General features: G+C 45.9%; 1 protein-coding gene across 1 annotated transcript in view; it reads right to left on the bottom strand.

The window, feature by feature from the left end:
• Window positions 1-18,326, bottom strand: part of LOC127006004 (titin-like) — a 97,000-nt gene that overhangs the window by 77,524 nt on the left and 1,150 nt on the right. Inside the window, exons 2-3 of the mRNA XM_050875488.1 lie at window positions 16,872-17,058; window positions 15,803-16,663 (exon numbers count right to left, since the gene is read on the bottom strand). Coding sequence (XP_050731445.1) covers window positions 15,803-16,663; window positions 16,872-17,058 — 1,048 coding nt within the window. The remainder of the gene's footprint in view (window positions 1-15,802; window positions 16,664-16,871; window positions 17,059-18,326) is intronic.

The raw sequence follows: 18,326 nt of genomic DNA on the forward strand, positions 1-18,326 counted from the left end.
CATGACTAACACACACGGTAAAAAGTATTGCAAGCCCCGAACTCTCTGAAAACATGACAAACACGCACGGTAAAAAGTATTGCAAGCCCCGAACTCTCTGAAAACATGACTAACACACACGGTAAAAAGTATTGCAAGCCCCGAACTCTCTGAAAACATGACTAACACACACGGTAAAAAGTATTGCAAGCCCTGAACTCTCTGAAACATCACAAACACGCACGGTAAAAAGTATTGCAAGCCCCGAACTCTCTGAAAACATGACTAACACACACGGTAAAAAGTATTGCAAGCCCCGAACTCTCTGAAAACATGACTAACACACACGGTAAAAAGTATTGCAAGCCCCGAACTCTCTGAAAACATGACAAACACGCACGGTAAAAAGTATTGCAAGCCCCGAACTCTCTGAAAACATGACAAACACACACGGTAAAAAGTATTGCAAGCCCCGAACTCTCTGAAAACATAACAAACACACACGGTAAAAAGTATTGCAAGCCTCGAACTCTCTGAAAACATGACAAACACGCACGGTAAAAAGTATTGCAAGCCCCGAACTCTCTGAAAACATGACAAACACGCACGGTAAAAAGTATTGCAAGCCTCGAACTCCCTGAAAACATAACAAACACACACGGTAAAAAGTATTGTAAGCCTCGAACTCTCTGAAAACATAACAAACACGCACGGTAAAAAGTATTGTAAGCCTCGAACTCTCTGAAAACATAACAAACACACACGGTAAAAAGTATTGTAAGCCTCGAACTCTCTGAAAACATAACAAACACGCACGGTAAAAAGTATTGTAAGCCTCGAACTCTCTGAAAACATAACAAACACGCACGGTAAAAAGTATTGCAAGCCCCGAACTCTCTCAAAATATGACTAACACACGGTAAAAAGTATCATAAACCAGCAGGAGGGCAGCAAAGGTTTAAAGAATCGGCCGCGCGGTGTACAGTTCCCCGGCCTTGTCCTAATGAAATCTTGGCTTACCCTCCTGTTACCCTCTGTCCGGCCGGCCATTGCACGATGCAGGGCGAGCCATTAAATCCAAACGGTTGCGGCCTCGCTTTGGTGTACTCGTCCCTGCTGTTCATTCCTGCGGCTGCGGTTCAAACGCGTGTGTGCTGTGAATCTGTTTTTTAATCCGTGACTTTTATTTATTTATTTTTCGCTCTGTATTACTTAACGATGTTCTAGTTATTGCAGATTAATGCCGTGATAATTCGGGGTGAATCTCGCTTTGGGAAGATGAAGGGATGCCGTGTTATCTGGAATGAGGGTGAGGGAGAGGAGATGAGGTGGGGGGAAGGGGAGAGATGCTGTGTGCCTGGGCCTTGTGTTCATGATGTAATGTGTTTGTGATACGAGGCTGGATGAGGAGAGACTGAGGGAGATGGAAATGAAGGAGGAAGTAAGAGGATAGAGAGAGAGAGAGAGAGAGAGAGAGAGAGAGAGAGAGAGAGAGAGAGAGAGAGAGAGAGAGAGAGAGAGAGAGAGAGAGAGAGAGAGAGAGAGAGAGAGAGAGAGAGAGAGAGAGAGAGAGAGAGAGAGAGAGAGAGAGAGAAAAAAAAACTAGACAAAAGAAAAGAAAAACAACAACTTCTTTTATTAGCAGTTGCCTAAGCAGACGACGCAACTTGACTCCCGAGCACACACACACACACACACACACACACACACACACACAAAGAACGCCCCCATCCATCCCCCAACCCCCTTCCCCACAGAACCCACTTTCCCACATCCCCCCTCCCCACACACACAGAAAACGCCCCCATCCATCCCCCAACCCCCTTCCCCAAAGAACCCACTTTCCCCCATCCCCCCCCCCCCCCACACACACACAGACGCACATACACACAATTTGTCGGAAGCCTGCCTGCCTGCCTGCCTCGGTCGGAAAACTTAAGCAATACATATCGGGAAACCATTTGCTATTGGCCGGGTGCCATTTTAGTGCTGATCACCTCGAGATAAGTCACTTTATTTCAGACGCTTTACTTTCACTCGCTCGCAAAGTTGTCCGCGTCTCGTCGAGTCTCGCAGCCATTACGGGAAGTGAAGATGCAAATGTCCGCGGATAAATTTTGGCAAGAATATTATTACCCGCGTATCTGAGTGTATAAATTAGGGCGGGAAATATATATACAACACTGGAATTACCGGATGGGAGAATGAAGTCAATGGATGCAGGAAGGGAGGAAATAACATTGGAAGTACGCGCAGGGAGGAGGAGGAAGAGGTGGAGGAGGATATGCACACGCCTATACATATGAATGGAAGTAGGTTTTAACAGTGCATGCGTACTTAGAATAGACGAATGAATTTATATAAACAGACGTTCGACTTAAAAATAAAACTAACGAGTTACGTAGTTCTGCATTAATAATTTTCTCGTACGCTACTCTGTTAAACGCTACTCTGTTTAATGAATGTTACTGCCAAATAAACGTTGCTGTATATTAAGGTTATTCTGTGTTAAACGTTGGTCAAATGTTATACTGTATTAAACGTTGATCAAATGCTCGTAAACGTTACTCTTAATCGCTACTATGCCTGTTGAACGCTACTCTGTTAAACGGTACAACGATAACATAAACAAATCAATAAAAATCATCGCACATGCAGCAGGTTTTGTGCAAAGAATTCCGTTGTTTGTTAATCCACGCTGCCTGTTAAAGAGTCTAGGATTTGGATGCAAGTTCCTCATACAGTCGTGCTATATTGAGCGTCGACTCTTTTCACCAAGAAACGAAGCATAAAGTGAAGCCGTTCATGGACACACACACACACACACACACACACACACACATCGCGGCGGCTGGTCACTGTGGCAGCCGTGTGAAGCCAGCTCGTGGAATGGAATTGAAAGGGAAAAGAGAGGGGAGGGAAATAAAGGAGAGAATAAGTGAACGCATGAGAGAGAGAGAGAGAGAGAGAGAGAGAGAGAGAGAGAGAGAGAGAGAGAGAGAGAGAGAGAGAGAGAGAGAGAGAGAGAGAGAGAGAGAGAGAGAGAGAGAGAGAGAGAGAGAGAGAGAGAGAGAGAGAACACCCAACTAATCCCTCCTTCATTCCTGATTTTTCCTTCCTTCCTTCCATTACCTCGGCTCCCCTCCTTTCTTAAGACTTGAGGGAAAAAATGAAAAAAAAAAAAGACACAGTAAGGAGCTTTTTAATGGCTGGCAAATAAATGGCTTCATGGTGGAGTAAAGACTTATTCAGGATGTGTGTGAGGCAGGAGGATGGATGAAAGCACTGATATAATTGGCAGGGATTCAGGGATGGATGGAGGGGGGGAAGGGGGTGGGGGCATTGGTGACGGATGGGGTTGGAGTCGGGGGTTGGGAGGCGGTACAGGAACCACCGTTGCCAGATTGTCGTACTCAGAGCACAGTATTTACCTGTTTCTGACGCCTAACCATTGCCGAGAAACATCAGGATCTAACTCTTTTAACGATAACTATAAATTAGTTTCGTTATTGGAGCCCAGAAGACGATTTGTGGGTAGGAAGTCGGGAAATATAATCGGCTGAGTACGACAATCTGGCAACGTTGACAGGAACCAATCACGAGCCCTGGGCAGCCACCCCTTCAACCCACTCCCCCCCCAGCCCACTAACTATTTGACCATCGTTAGCTTTCACGTCCTTATTTACATCTCCTTTTTCTCCACTTTTGCGCCCACCGAAGTATTAACGAGCGTCTACAATTCTGCGGTTCAGATACCAATTTGGATGTTTGCTTTTTGTTTTCCCTCGCAGACTCTTCCTCAAAACTCAAATCCGTCCCCGCGTTAACTGTGGCCTCCCCCCAAAAAAAAGAGATATTTACAGTTTGCTTCCGGACACAATACATGGATCTGTCAGCCTCGCGTGGGCCTGGGTGACGCGGAAAGGATAGACAGACAGACTCCCTCCCCGCCGACCAGGACGCTGCTGTCTCTCATTTGCACGATGTAGCAGACTTGTTCGTTACGCGCTGAGTCTGGCGAGGGAATGTAGCGATCGGGGGACGCGTGTGTGAGTGGAGAGTGACGGTGAGTGAGCGAGTGGTAGACAAGGAAGGAATGAAGGAAGGAAAGGTGTTTGGATGGTATGCGACTAGAAGAATGAATGAGTGGCAGAAAAGGAAGGGAAGAAGGGTGTATGAATAGGAAGCAAAGGGGATGTAGTGAGCATGGAGAAGTAAGAAGGACTGGTTTGTGTATGAAATGGAGTACGAAAGGAGAGAAGGAAGGACGTATGGAATGTGAGGAGAGCGAGACAGGCGAATGAAGTCCTCAGTTTAACAGAAGCCGGAAGGTTCAAGGAGTAAAAACTAAAGCTGAAAGGAAAACAAACGAACAAACAAACTGAAGGACATAATGGTGATTAATAAATTGTAGTAGTAGGAGGAGGCAATAGTAGTAAGTCTTCCAAATCAGACAATTTATAATACGTAGGAATTGTGCCTTTATAATAATACGTAATATTCTTTAATACGTAATATGTGAAAAAATAGGAGAGCAAAACTGGAGGATAAGAGGCAGTGTGGATCTATGGGCAAACCTCATTAAATATCTTCGTGTATATGGGCAAGCCTCATGATCCGAACTGTGAAGAAAAGGCTTGGGTACAAAGTGAATCTCATTGTCTAGGATCGTCTCACAGTATATATGGGCAAGCCTCTGATGAACCTAACTGTGAAGAAAAGGCTTGGGTACAAAGTGAATCTCATTGTCTAGGATCGTCTCACAGTATATATGGGCAGGCCTCTGATGAACCTAACTGTGAAGAAAAGGCTTGGGGTAAAAATTGTATCTCTTTGTCTAGGATCGTCGCACAGTACCAGTCGTTGTCTCGCAGTTGCAGTTTATTACTCCCTTGTTCCTCTGTAATAAGCGTGATGCTCATGAAACAGAGGAGGAGGCTTAATTAATTCCTTCTTCCCTCGTGGTTTTGCTTGTCTCGCCTCCTTCCTCAACGTTGCCAGATTGTCGTACTCAGCCGATTATATTTCCCGACTTCCTCCCCAAAACTGTCTTCTGGAATCCAATAACGAAACTCATTTATAGTTATCGTTAAAAAGAGTTAGATCCTGATGTTTCTTGGCAATAGTTAGGCGTCAGAAACAGGTAGATACTATGCTCCGAGTACGACAATTTGGCAACGGCGGTGTCTTTACTTCGTCCGCTGCTGTTGGTAACTTGAGGATCGCAAGATGAGGAGCACCTGACCTCTCTTTTGGCTACTCCTCTCAACTCTTTTTGCAGGAGCAGTGATTTGCGGGGTTTTCTTCATTGTTGTTTCCTTTTTTTTTTTTTACCTTGAGCTGTTCCTTTACTGTAAAAAAAAAGCTGATGAAGAGGGTAAAGGGTCGTCGGGTCAAACAGGGTATGGGGTCGTCGGGTCCAAGAGCGTAAGGGGTCGTCGGGTCAAAGAGGGCAAGGGGTCGTCGGGTCAAAATGGGTAAGGGGTCGTATGTTATTGTCGATCTCTACCATAATGAATGTTTTCTTTTTATATTTTCTTGTTCTCCTTTTCCAGCGATCGGTGCGTGGAGGCAACATTGAAAAGGTTACGTCGGCGCGAAGCGGGTAAGTGGCTGTGTTATTCGCGATCTCTCCTCTAATGACCTGTTTTCTTTTGTCTTTCATTAACCTCCTTTCAGACTCCTCATACCTGTCGCCTTCCTGACGCCTCGGCCCGTCTTTCTCCGCCTCTGGCCTCTCCTTCAATTCCTCCCATTTTCACGCCTCGACTTCTTGTAACGCTTTCAGTCCCTGTTGCAATCTCTCCTCACTATTCTGTTTTCTTTTTATATTTTCTTGTCCTCCTTTTCCTGCGATCGGTGCGTGGAGGCAACACTGAAAAGCTTACGTCGGGGCGAAGCGGCTGTGTTATTCGTGATCTCTTCTCTAATGATTTGTTTTCTTTTGTCTTTCATTAACCTCTTTCTCCAGATATCGGTACATGAAGACAGCATAAGAGGGGTATTTCTTTTTTTTACAGCAGAGGCAGCAACTCAAGGGCAAAAAGAAAAAACAAATGAAAATAACAATAAAAAATAAAAGAAAAGCCCGATAGTCGCTGTTCCTGTACAATAAAATAAAAATGGACTGACCAAAAGAGGGTCAATTTGGGATGAGTAGCAAAGGTAGCAACTCAAGGGCATAAAGAGAAAACAAAAGAAAATAACAGTAAAAAAAAGAAAAGCCCGATAGACGCGGTTCCTGCACAAGAAAATCGAAAGGACTGGTCAGAGGAGAGGGTCAATTTCGGATGGGTAGGTGTCTGGATCCGTTGCGCAGTACGGGGTAGTACGTGGCACAGAATTATGGTTGCAGAGGATGGGAAAGTGGGCGAAGGGAGGTTAGAAAAGCACACACCAACTTTCATAACTCGCATCCTTTTATAGACTGACTTCAGACACATTATCTTGTCATCTTTATTGCAGAGATTTGAGCCGAGGTAAGTTATGGGGACGTGGGGTGATGAGGGAAGGAAGGGAGGTAGGGGGGTGTTGAGGGAAGGAAGGGAGGTAGGGGGGTGTTGAGGGACGGAAGGGAGGTAGGGGGGTGTTGAGGGAAGGAAGGGAGGGAGTGGAGTGTTGAGGGAAGGAAGGGAGGGAGGAGAGTGTTGAGGGAAGGAAGGGAGGGAGGGGGGTGTTGAGGGAAGGAAGGAAGGGGGGGGAGGGTATCAGGGAACACGATATCTTTTCTTTCAACGTAAAACTCATTACCCTGTTAGAATTGACACCAACTAATCACAGTGAGTCTTCTCGGTAGTGACTTGAGCTGAGGGGTGAAGGGGAAGGGGATGAAAGGGTTGGGATACATGTTCTTAACCATACACGTAACCCTCTGAGAAATGGGGGTTGGCAAGGGTAGGGGATGGAGAGGGAAGGGATGGGGAAGCTAAGGACTCCATTAGGGGGATAGGGGGGTCAAGGAAAGGGGGATGAAGTGGAAAGGGAGGGGTGGCTGAGTTCACCATTAGGGGGGTAGGGGTTGGCAAGGGAAGGGGGATGGAGTGGAAAGGAAGAAAGGAAACTGATCACCCCATTTTTTTCTTAGTTTCTTACTACGTAACTCAATTAAAACTGACTTACCACCTTTCTCACAACAGGTTTTCAAGGCTGTGACCTGAGCCGAGAGGGAGGGAGGGGAGGGGCAGGAGGCAAACTGAGCCCATCGGCCCTTCCCTCAGACCTCCCCTCCCGCCAAGAGAAAAGAGAAAACAGAGAGAAAGAAGAAACAGGCGGCCCTTCCAGCACCATCACGGTAACGACTCGACCATTCACGGGACGAAACTGCTGGCGAAGGATTTTTCTCCCCGGCCTGAAGGGAAAAGTTGCAGGTGGAGAAATATAATCCTTGGGAAGGGTTTGTTTCCGGCCGAGTCATCATCAAGTTGAGCATTAATTAAAACTTGGCCTCGGGTGTATTTGTCTTCACCTCGGGCAATAAGCTGTACCTATGCGGGGCCTCCACCACCACCGGGGCCAAGACCAAACAAAAGACTCGCGCGTTCTTTCCCGCCAACTCCGCCCGGCGCCTCAACTTCCGTGATTGGGCTCGCCGTGCGCTCCGCTCTGATGTTCTGTTTAGATGTGTATTCTCAAGTCCGGGCGTCGGCCGAGTGTGTATAGGCAGCGAGGAGGCCGAACTTTATCTATCATCAGTACAAACATGGCCCCGAAAAAGTTTCCCATTGTAATTAAGCGTAGTGTTGCCTGGTGAAGAGAAAGGTGTGGGGCTATGGCGGAGGCTTAGGGTTCAAAGCTGCCTCGGCCGTGTATAAGGTAGAAAGGTAGTAATAGTAGGAGTAAAATAACAGAGTATTAAATGTAAGTAAAGTAGGGTGATGCCCACTTCGTACGCTCATATAAGCAAAATAAATAGTAAAGCAGTAAAGTAAGTAAGTATAGAAGGGTGTTGACCACTTCGTACACGGACTACACTCACATAAGAGAAAAAAAGCTCGGTGGATAGAGAAGTTGATTTATTTAAATGAACAATCAGCGATAAAAAAATGCATATCAACCTTTATTCTGACATCGTTTAATCCTTTTTATTACACTACATTTTACACAGTAAGTTTTTCTCCCTGAGCCGAGTACTAATTGCGAGGACGGTGACGGGCAGGCGACACGGATATATATATACACGGAAATATTATGTCGAAAAATCACTTCCCTCTTGAAATAATGGTCGAAAAAATCACTTCCCTCTTGAAATAATGGTCGAAAAAATCACTTCCCTCTTGAAATAATGGTCGAAAAAATCACTTCCCTCTTGAAATAATGGTCGAAAAAATCACTTCCCTCTTGAAAGTGCACGCGTAAAGCTCAATAGAACTTATCCGAGCAACGCCAGGCCTAACAGTAGACAACGGAACTCGGCGATATCAAATGTGTATAACGCCAATGGTCCCAAAACAGAAAGACAACACACCAATATTCAGCAACAGGACAACTAGATAACTACAACATTACTATAAACAACCGATTACTAAAACGAAACAGGAAGAGACAAGCAGCGAAATTATATACTGAAAGATGTTCTCCGCGCGGCTCCCGGAGTGCACTTCACGAAATCGTATCCAAATGCCTAAGTCCACAAGGCTGTTGGCCCGCTGCTCTCCATCAGCCATCAGCCCGACTGTGCCATTACCAGCAGCGGCGGCACGGGGCGGCGGGAGAGGCTGTCGAGTGGCGGGGAACGTGACCAACCCACACCCGGAACCCACGTCACCTACCTCCCCCACGGGCCGCCACCGCTCTCCTGATCTACCGCCCTCACCCATTCCCTTCTGTCAACCTTTACCTACTGTCCCACCAATTCCTTTCTGTGGCCCCTCAACAGTTGTCCCAAGCCCACAGCCATGACCCATTTCTCTCTGTGCCATCTCAGTAGCTGTAGTTGGCTTTATTTTTCCGGTCACAAACTTTGGTCACGGCGGGGACCTTCATTTTCGGTTAGTCTGAAGGGCAAACACTAACTGATAACGACTCTTCAGCACAGAGAAAGACACGTAATTGAAAATAGAATATGAACCACCTGTTAAATATTGCTACTACGACAAGATTATGAAAGCCAAAACGGAAAGGAGAGAGTATTATTTCCTTAGGTGTCTTGATACTTCCTTCCTGAAATAATGATGAACGAAAGATGAACTTCCCTCTTGAAATAGTTATGTCGAAAAAAGCACTGTCCTCTTGAAAGAATGATGTCGAAAAAATCACTTCCCTCTTGAAATAATGATGTCGAAAAAATCACTTCCCTCTTGAAATAACGGTCGAAAAAGTCACTTCCATCTTGAAATAATGGTCGAAAAAATCACTTCCCTCTTGAAATAATGGTCGAAAAAAATCACTTCCTTCTTGAAATAATGGTCGAAAAAAATCACTTCCCTCTTGAAATAATGGTCGAAAAAATCACTTCCCTCTTGAAATAATGGTCGAAAAAAATCGCTTCCCTCTTGAAATATTGGTCGAAAAAATCACTTCCCTCTTGAAATATTGGTCGAAAAAATCACTTCCCTCTTGAAATAATGGTCGAAAAAATCACTTCCCTCTTGAAATAATGGTCGAATAAAATCACTTCCCTCTTGAAATAATGGTCGAAAAAAATCGCTTCCCTCTTGAAATATTGGTCGAAAAAATCACTTCCCTCTTGAAATAATAGTCGAAAAAATCACTTCCCTCTTGAAATAATGGTCGAAAAAGTCACTTCCATCTTGAAATAATGGTCGAAAAAGTCACTTCCCTCTTGAAATAATGGTCGAAAAAGTCACTTCCATCTTGAAATAATGGTCGAAAAAGTCACTTCCCTCTTGAAATAATGGTCGAAAAAAATCACTTCCCTCTTGAAATGTTGCTCGAAAAAATCACTTCCCTCTTGAAATAACGGTCGAAAAAAATCGCTTCCCTCTTGAAATATTGGTCGAAAAAATCACTTCCCTCTTGAAATAATGGTCGAAAAAAATCGCTTCCCTCTTGAAATATTGGTCGAAAAAATCACTTCCCTCTTGAAAGATTACAAGTCGAAAAATGCCGAAATAAAAAGCGGAAAAAGAGGAAACAGTTGAAACAGTTGAAGCAGCGAGCAAGGATCACAAGTGTTGGCGCTCCAGGAAATCATTGTTACACTAATATCACAAACAAACCTTTAGACAAGCTCAATTGCGTCCGTGTTTATTCATTCACGGGTAAAAAAATCCCTGATCGCGTTTTAATATATTAATGAGCTCGGTAAGGCAGAAAAAAAGTGGCCGGTTCAGAGAAATATTTGAGGGCGAACATATTAAAATTTGTATTAAGTCCCCAATTGTTGTTTGCCTTATTAAGCTGATTAAAAAATGTTATAACACGCCCGCGGAAATTTATCCATTTAATACATATCATTATGAACCCGGAAAAGCTGCTCTGATCATGATTATTTCGCTCCTCAATTACCTTTTTTATATCAAAGAAGCAAATCTAATTTAATAACAGCCGGGGCATAATTCTCAAACATTTCGGCGCCTAAGCAAACACTTTCGACATGGCTTTCGTTGCTGGGAGTTATGGGCACGTGCATGCATCGGTAGTTTTGTGACCCTGGTGGAGGGTAAAGAAAGGCAGAGAGGACAGTAAAGGAAAGCGACGGGAAGGAAGACGAAGGGAACAGGAATGTCTATCGCAAAGGGAAGTAAAGGAAGGTTATGGAAAGCAAAGAAAGGCGGTTAAGAGGCAAAGGAAAACAACGAGAAGGAAGGACAAAGAAATCAATCAAATGAACACAAAGGGAGATAGCGAGAAGGGTAAAATCAAGCAAGCAAAAGCAAGATAGAGGAGGCAACGGTAAGGAAAATAAAAGAATGCGGCGAGGAGTACAAAGGAAAACCGCAAGAAGAAAGGAAAATAAAGGGAACGGGAGAAAGGCAAAGGAGAGCAGAGGAGGAGGAGGCCACGGAAGCAGGGAGAAGGAATAAGACAAGGATCAAGACAAAAGGCGCAACGTGAGAGGTAATGAGCGGTGTAGAGGCAACCTGTGGCTCCAAAAAAAGTAGTAGAGTACGTTAAGGAGAATCTGTGGGTGAAAGGGGGGGGAGGTGAGGGAAGGGGTGCAGGGGGGGGAGGTGAGGGAAGGGGTGCCGGGGAGGGGGAGTGGAGGGGGTTACAATTAAGATGGTTGTTTGCAAGTTTGTAAAGACGTGATGAGCGGTGAGCAATGGAGGAGAAGGAGGAGGAGGAGGAGCAGGAAGTGGAAGAGGAGGAGGAGGAGGAGGAGGAGGAGGAGGAGCAGGAAGTGGACGAGGAGGAGGAGGAGAAGGACGAAGAGGAGGGAAAAAAAAGTGCTATGATAACTATTATAAGACAACCACTAACCGATAAAGGAAGAAAACGATAATGGCAAAAATAATGACTGATGAGGAGGAGGAAGAGGAGGAGGAAGAAGGAGAGCAAGAGCCTGATGATGACGATGATATTTTGACGTATCGGATGTCCAGATCATTAATTAGAGGCAGAGAGAGACACGAGGCAGTATTGATGGGCCTCGCGTGCAACTGGAGGAAGGGGGGAGGTAGAGGTGGGCGAAGGGGGGGCTGGAGGAGGGAGAAGAGGGGTGGAGGGAGAGGTTGGGTGGAGGAGGGAGAAGGGGGCGGAGGGACACTGAAGGAGGAGGGAGAAGAGGGGTGGAGGAGGGAGAAGGGGGGGTGGAGACGGGAGGGGGAAGAGAAGGGGTGCTGGAGGAGGAGGAGGAGATGGAGAGTAGGAGGAAGAAAGGCAGGGAGGTTGGAGGAAGGAGAGAGGAGGTGAAGCGGGGTGGAGGGAGAGGAGGAGAGCGGGGGTGGAGGGAGGAGGAGGGGGTTTGTGCTTGCCTCTGCCTACCTGAAGCTTACCTGTCCATCTGACTGACTGACTGACTGATGGAGGGATGGAAGGGAGAGAGGAAGGGAGGAAAGGAGTAATATATGTTTGTAGGAAAATCAATTAATAGACACTTACTTCTCTGTGTGTGTGTGTGGGGGGGGGGGGGGGTGATTGTGGGTGGGGGGGGAGGGGAGGGGTGAGCCTGCCTACCTGTTTTACCTGAGGGAGGGAGGGAAGAAGGATAGGTAGGAGGTAGGGAAAGAGGGAGTCCTGCAAGTAGAAAGGTTACACACACACACACACACACACACACACACACACACACACACACACACACACACACACACACACACACACACACACACACACACACACACACACACACACACACACACACACACACACACACACACACACACACAGTAATCACATTCACAAGAGCTGCAATAAAGTCAACGATTCAGTTACGCACACGAGCGAGTAACAAGAACTCATCAATAAACAAAATCATATCAAAAGACTACTAACCCCTTTTGCCTGATAATGAACACACACACACACACACACACACACACACACACACACACACACACACACACACACACACACACACACACACACACACACACACAGCATCTATTCTAAGCATGTCCGGGCCTCGCAATAATACCCCGTCCACGCGAGCCATTTGGTTATTGCCGCAGATTCCTGTCCAATAATCGCGGTGACAGGCGAGCGGCGGCCGAAGACGCTTGTCACGCCGCGTCCAATACTGCCCGGGCTACAGCGGCGCCGGGCGGGTCACGGGGGAGGGAGAGGGAGAGCCTATATAGGGAGTGGCTGTATATGGCGGTGAAGCTACTTTAGTTATAATGATCTTGATAAAAAGCTTAGATGCGTAGGAAGCGGGATTGAAGGAATGGCGGAATATATCTTAATGACTATATATAATAAGTGGATTTGGGCAGGTCATACAGTGCGGCGATATGAAAATAAAGTAACACAATAACAGCAAATATCCAGAAAATATTGAGGTCAGGTTAGACAGAGAAGCAGGAGGAGGACGACAGACAGAGAGAGGTGGAGAACGCTGTAAAGAACCTTGGCAAGCAGTGAAAACAACGAGGAGGCTGAGAGAGATGTACAGGAAGCAAAAGACATATCACTTAAGATTGTAATGGAAGCAACTGGGGAACTAGGATGAACGTGAAATAACGAAGGAAACGATCGTAAATAAGCGAAGAGAGATGACAGCAAGAACCAGAAGGGATGAGACCGAGTTGGCGGAACGGACTAAACTTATCAACAACGGGAAAGTTTGTGATATCCGTTAACTCAATACAGACAAGATCGATGAGGTGAAGGTCGGATTCTCAAACGCTTCCGCCTCTCAGATCAACTATTTCCGAAGGTCGAATAGGAAAGTTTGGAAAGTTTCGTTTAGTCGGCGCAACATCTGTGGTCATATGCCAGAGAGAGACAGGAGGGGAAGGAATTATAGGAGAAGGGAACAGATCCTAGGAGACGGGACACAACCCCCGATTAATACCTGGTACCCATTCACTGCTGGGTGGACAGGGGAGTAGGGTATCGTAAAAGCCGCACAAATTTTTCCACTCCGCCCGGGAATCGAACCCAGGCTCTCTCGGTTGTGAGCCGAGTGTGCTAACCACTGCACCACGAGGCCCCCAGGTCGAATAGGAGATTAGTCGCCGTCTCACGAGTGTTTATTCACGTGCATGCTACAGATGCTTAGTCACACTGCCACCAGGGTCACAAAACTCTCCATGGAAAGGCCCACAACTACTACGAAAGCTTTGTCAATTACGTATGCTTGTGCGACACTATGGCATTAGGAATATGACTATGGAATGACGTAGGCATGAAAACAAAAACAAAAGAAAATACCAGACATTGGCAGACATTAGATATTTGCTTCAAAAGATCGCAATGGCAAGGTCACGAATAATATGGAGGTGGAATTAATTTAAAAAAAAAACTACCTGCTTGTACTGTGAACAGGGTGGACAGGATGATGGTGGTGACACGATTTGCAGAAAAGAACAAGAAAAAGAATAAGAAACCAAGAAAAAGAAAAAGGAAAAAAAAAAAAGAATGAATAGGGGTAAAACTGAAGTAGATCGCCTGATGTACTGATTGTTTGTCCTAGATAAGTGTATTCCTCTAATATCTCTGGTGCTTCTAACGTTCAGGCGATATAATATACGAGTTAAATACACGAGGAAGACTTTCTTTCATATCTGGCAACACTTCTGGAAAGAGAGAGAAGGAGAGAACCGAGTAGAGGCAAGAGGCGGGCGGTGGAGTTCATTTGCTGCCGCGATTTATTTATCTCGTCAATACATTAACTTATGACGGAGCGGCCGATGATTCATGGGGCGGCGTAAAGATGAGGCAACTTGTTACGCACTTTTATCACCCACACATATATTTCTATTTTGAGGGTAAAAGAAGCGCCCCGCGAACTGAAATATATTACTTACTACAAAATTTATGACGGGGAAGAAGTGGAAAATTTACAGCAGGAGGTAGTGTTGCTGGGGGCCCGACGTCGTGCACTTTATTGTGAGTATTAGATTTCAGTGAAAGATAAATGTCCCGTGCAGGAACCAAAGGGAAAAATACTACAACATTGATGCTTCAGGTCAGAGTCTGAGTTCGTTCTTCAACACCTCTCAAGACGTAAGACAAAAAGACGAGAAAAAAAAGAATGAAAAGAAAAAAAAGTCGAAATAAGGAAAAAAAAATTGTGCGTACTTCGAATTTTGTGGAAGCGCCTCTAGACATAATGTGCGCTTTTTAAAACCAAAACATCGAAAAAAAAAAAAACTTATGGGTCTCTAAAAAGATTAGTGATGCACGACTTTCCTTTAATAAACCCATGCTGTGAGTCGTGAATCAAATTATGTCTGTCAATATGGTCCCTAATACTATCAGCTATTATTGACTCAATCATTTTACCTTTAACTGACGTCAAACTAATCGGCCTATAGCACTCCATGGAAGATTTGTCTCCCTTCTTAAATATTGGAATAATGTGTGCCTGCCTACATGAAACAGGCACAACCCCTGTGTCTAGTGACTTTCTAAATACTCCTGTTTACTGCCCACGTATTTCAGTTTAAAAGAGAGAGAGTTTATACAACAATGTACAGATAGTTTATACAACAATGTACAGATAGTAAGATAGATAGACACGGAATAAGAAAAGACAAGTAAATACGGAACACTTTCTTAGGGAATTTAGTTTTGGGATCCCATCGCAAGCAGCTGGGTGCTGAGGGGACATTTTGGTGGTGGTGACTGTCGGTTTGGTGGAAAGTGGCAGCCTATCCCCTCACACTGGTTACAGCTTCTGCTGCTACTGTCCCTCCCCATCTGTGTTGTGTTCCTTGGATAGTTCTTCAAGCACAGCACGGGCCACCTTCATCGCTACTCTTTTCATTGCTTTTTTCACCAATTTTCCATTCGCTCTTTTGTTGGCGCCCTTGTCCATCACGGGTATGATCGAGACTGTCTGTTCACGGACTATTCTCTCTTGTATGGTGACGATAAACTTCAATTCAGTTTTGTCCGTTTCCTCATCTCCAGTAACTTGATTTTCCTGATTTTCTGTAGCATCTTCGTAAGAAACAACCTTCCGTTGATTGACATCTTTTTCTTCTGTTACGGAAGGAGTAATCTTTTCAATAACTGTCTCATTTGTCACATCGGGAACCTTTTCCTCTGTTACAACAACAGGGACTTCTTCTTTCTCTTTAGAAGCAGTGACAATCTCTTCTGTCGCCGTAGGGGCAGCCTGTTCAATAACCCTTTCTTGTGGGGCAGCCTGTTCAATAACCCTTTCTTGTGGGGCATTCTGCTCAACAGCCCCTCCTTGTGTCACAACAGGAACTTTTTCTTCTGTCGGCGATGGGGCAACTTTTTCAACAACCTCCTGTTGAGGGACTACCGGGACTTTTCCTTCTGTCACCGTAGGATGAATCTTTTCAACAACCTCCTGTTGAGGGACTACCGGGACTTTTCCTTCTGTCACCGTAGGAGTAATCTTTTCAATAACTGTCTCATTTGTCACAACGGGAACCTTTTCCTCTGTTACAACAGGGACTTCTTCTTTCTCTTTAGAAACAGTGACAACCTCGTTTGTCGCCGGAGGGGCAGCCTGTTCAACAGCCCTTTCTTGAGTCACAACAGGAACTTTTTCTTCTGTCGGCGATGGGGCAACTTTTTCAACAACCTCCTGTTGAGGGACTACCGGGACTTTTCCTTCTGTCACCGAGGGGATAATCTTTTCAATAACCTTCTTCTCTTCTGCCATAACAGGGACATTTTCTTGCTCCTTAGAGATGCTTACGATCTCCTCTGTCACCGAAGGGGCAGCCTGCTCAACAACCTTCTCTTTTGTCACAACGGGGACTTTTCCTTCCGTCATCGTGGGATGGATCTTTTCAGCAACCTTCGCCGGCGTCACAGCAGGGACTATCTTTTCAACGACTTTACCATCTTGAATGACAGGGGCAGCACTTGGTTCTTTTACGACGCATGGGCTACGCGTAGCATTTGTTTCTTCAGCCTTTGCTTTTTCTTCCTTAATCTTGTTTTTCACGTCATCAACTTGGTGTTTCAAGTCTTCAATTGTTTCTTTCAGATGTTTTTCGTTACGAACCTCTTTGATGTCGCTATCACACACATTCTTTTCGACTTCTTTTTGAATTACAGTTTCTTTCTCGACATCTTTTCCATCATCCTTTTCTGTAACATTCTTCCTTTCCATAGATGTCACCTTGGTGCTTTCCTGTGGAGAAAGTTGTTCTTCTTTCTGTTTTACTAACACTTCATTCGTTATATTGCCGGTCATAATCTCCTTTATTTCCTCTGTTCGTTCTACTTTTGAAAAGTTGTTCTTTCTTCTCTGTAACTAAACCTCCATTCGTTATATTGGCTGGCATAATCTCCTTATGTACCTCTGTTGGTACTGCTTTCTGCGGAACATCGCTCTTTACATCCATCAGATTTTGGGAATCTTTCAATCCCTGCTCGTAGAGCGTTCGGTACTCGGCCAGAGCGGCCATCACCACGGCGAGACAAGAGGTCTCGTCCTCCGGGAGCCCCCGGAGGGGCCTCCGGGGGCTCCCGGAGGACCAGACCTCATGTCTCGCCGTGGTGTTGATGCTGCTGAATACTCCAAATCTGAGGGACTGAAAGTTCAAAATTAAGAAGACTTGCGGTTGTGTGGCAGAAAACCGCTCTGGGATTGAAAACAGAATGGCCTCCAGAACACAGACCGGGCATGGAAAATAATCCTCTCGGGTCTTCCTCCCTTACAGGAGCACACACACGACGGCGAGGAACTGGGATGTAAAGTCTGGTGTGTGTGTGTGTGTGTGTGTGTGTTTTAGGGAGGATGCGAGGCTCAGGGGTCCGTTACAAGGATGTTTAACGTCACACCACTTGGAATTCCTCCGTTTCCCCTTCCTTCCCGCTCATCATTCTCATTCTCTCTCTCTCTCTCTCTCTCTCTCTCTCTCTCTCTCTCTCATCCCGTTCCGTTTCTGTCCGTCCTTCCCTAGCATCATTTTGCCCTGTCCCGTTTCTATCATCCTTCCCGTCGGTCCGTTTCCTATCAACCTTGTTCCTTCTGTTTCACATTGTTGCTTCATCTTATTCCCACGTGCCATTTCCTCTCCCGATCCCGTTCTCGTCTCCATCTTGTACTTTCTCTTTCACATCCCTCGCTTTCACTTTTCCGACTACTTTCCTTTCTCCTCTTCGGTCAGTCTTTACTTGTCCCTTCCCTTCCCTTCCCACCTCCGCTCTTGTCCTCACCTTTTCCCATCTCTTCCACATCCCTGTCCCTGTTCTAACCCTTCCCTGGTCCCCTTCCCATCTGCTCCAGGTCCCCACTCTGCTCCATCACTCTTGCCCCTTGCCTACTCTCTCCCTTACCATCTCCATCACCCTATTTCACCCATCCCCATCCTCTCCCTATCTCCCCTCCCCACATTTTACTCCATCAATCTCCATCCCTGTCTCCGTCTCCTTGCTTCACCCTCGCCCTTCCATTCCTCTCCCTAGCCTTCCTCTTCCACCACGGTCCTATACTGTCCTTTCCTCCCCTCCCCCCTCTTCCCTTCCCATACCCCGGCCTTCCATCTCTCCTCCTCTTCCCTCTCCCTCTCCTCACCTCCTTTCCTTCCCCTTCCACCACAGGCCCTCCACTCTATACCCTTGCCTCCCCCCCTCCCTGCCTCGGTTCCTTTCCCTCCCACCCCCGGCCCTCTCCCTCCCTTCCCCCCCTCTCTCCAAGACTCATTGTTTCCCTCCAGTGGATGCACACACGCCCAAGGTCATCATTTCCATCCTGCTAATTTCCTCACAGCGCAGCGGAGGCCATTCAGGAGCCTAACGCAGCAATGTTCGTTTTGCCGTTACGTAAGGCGGAGTTGCCAGATTAAAAC

The sequence above is a fragment of the Eriocheir sinensis genome, chromosome 31 (genome assembly GCF_024679095.1).
Source record: "Eriocheir sinensis breed Jianghai 21 chromosome 31, ASM2467909v1, whole genome shotgun sequence".
Taxonomy (NCBI): Eukaryota; Metazoa; Arthropoda; class Malacostraca; order Decapoda; family Varunidae; genus Eriocheir; species Eriocheir sinensis.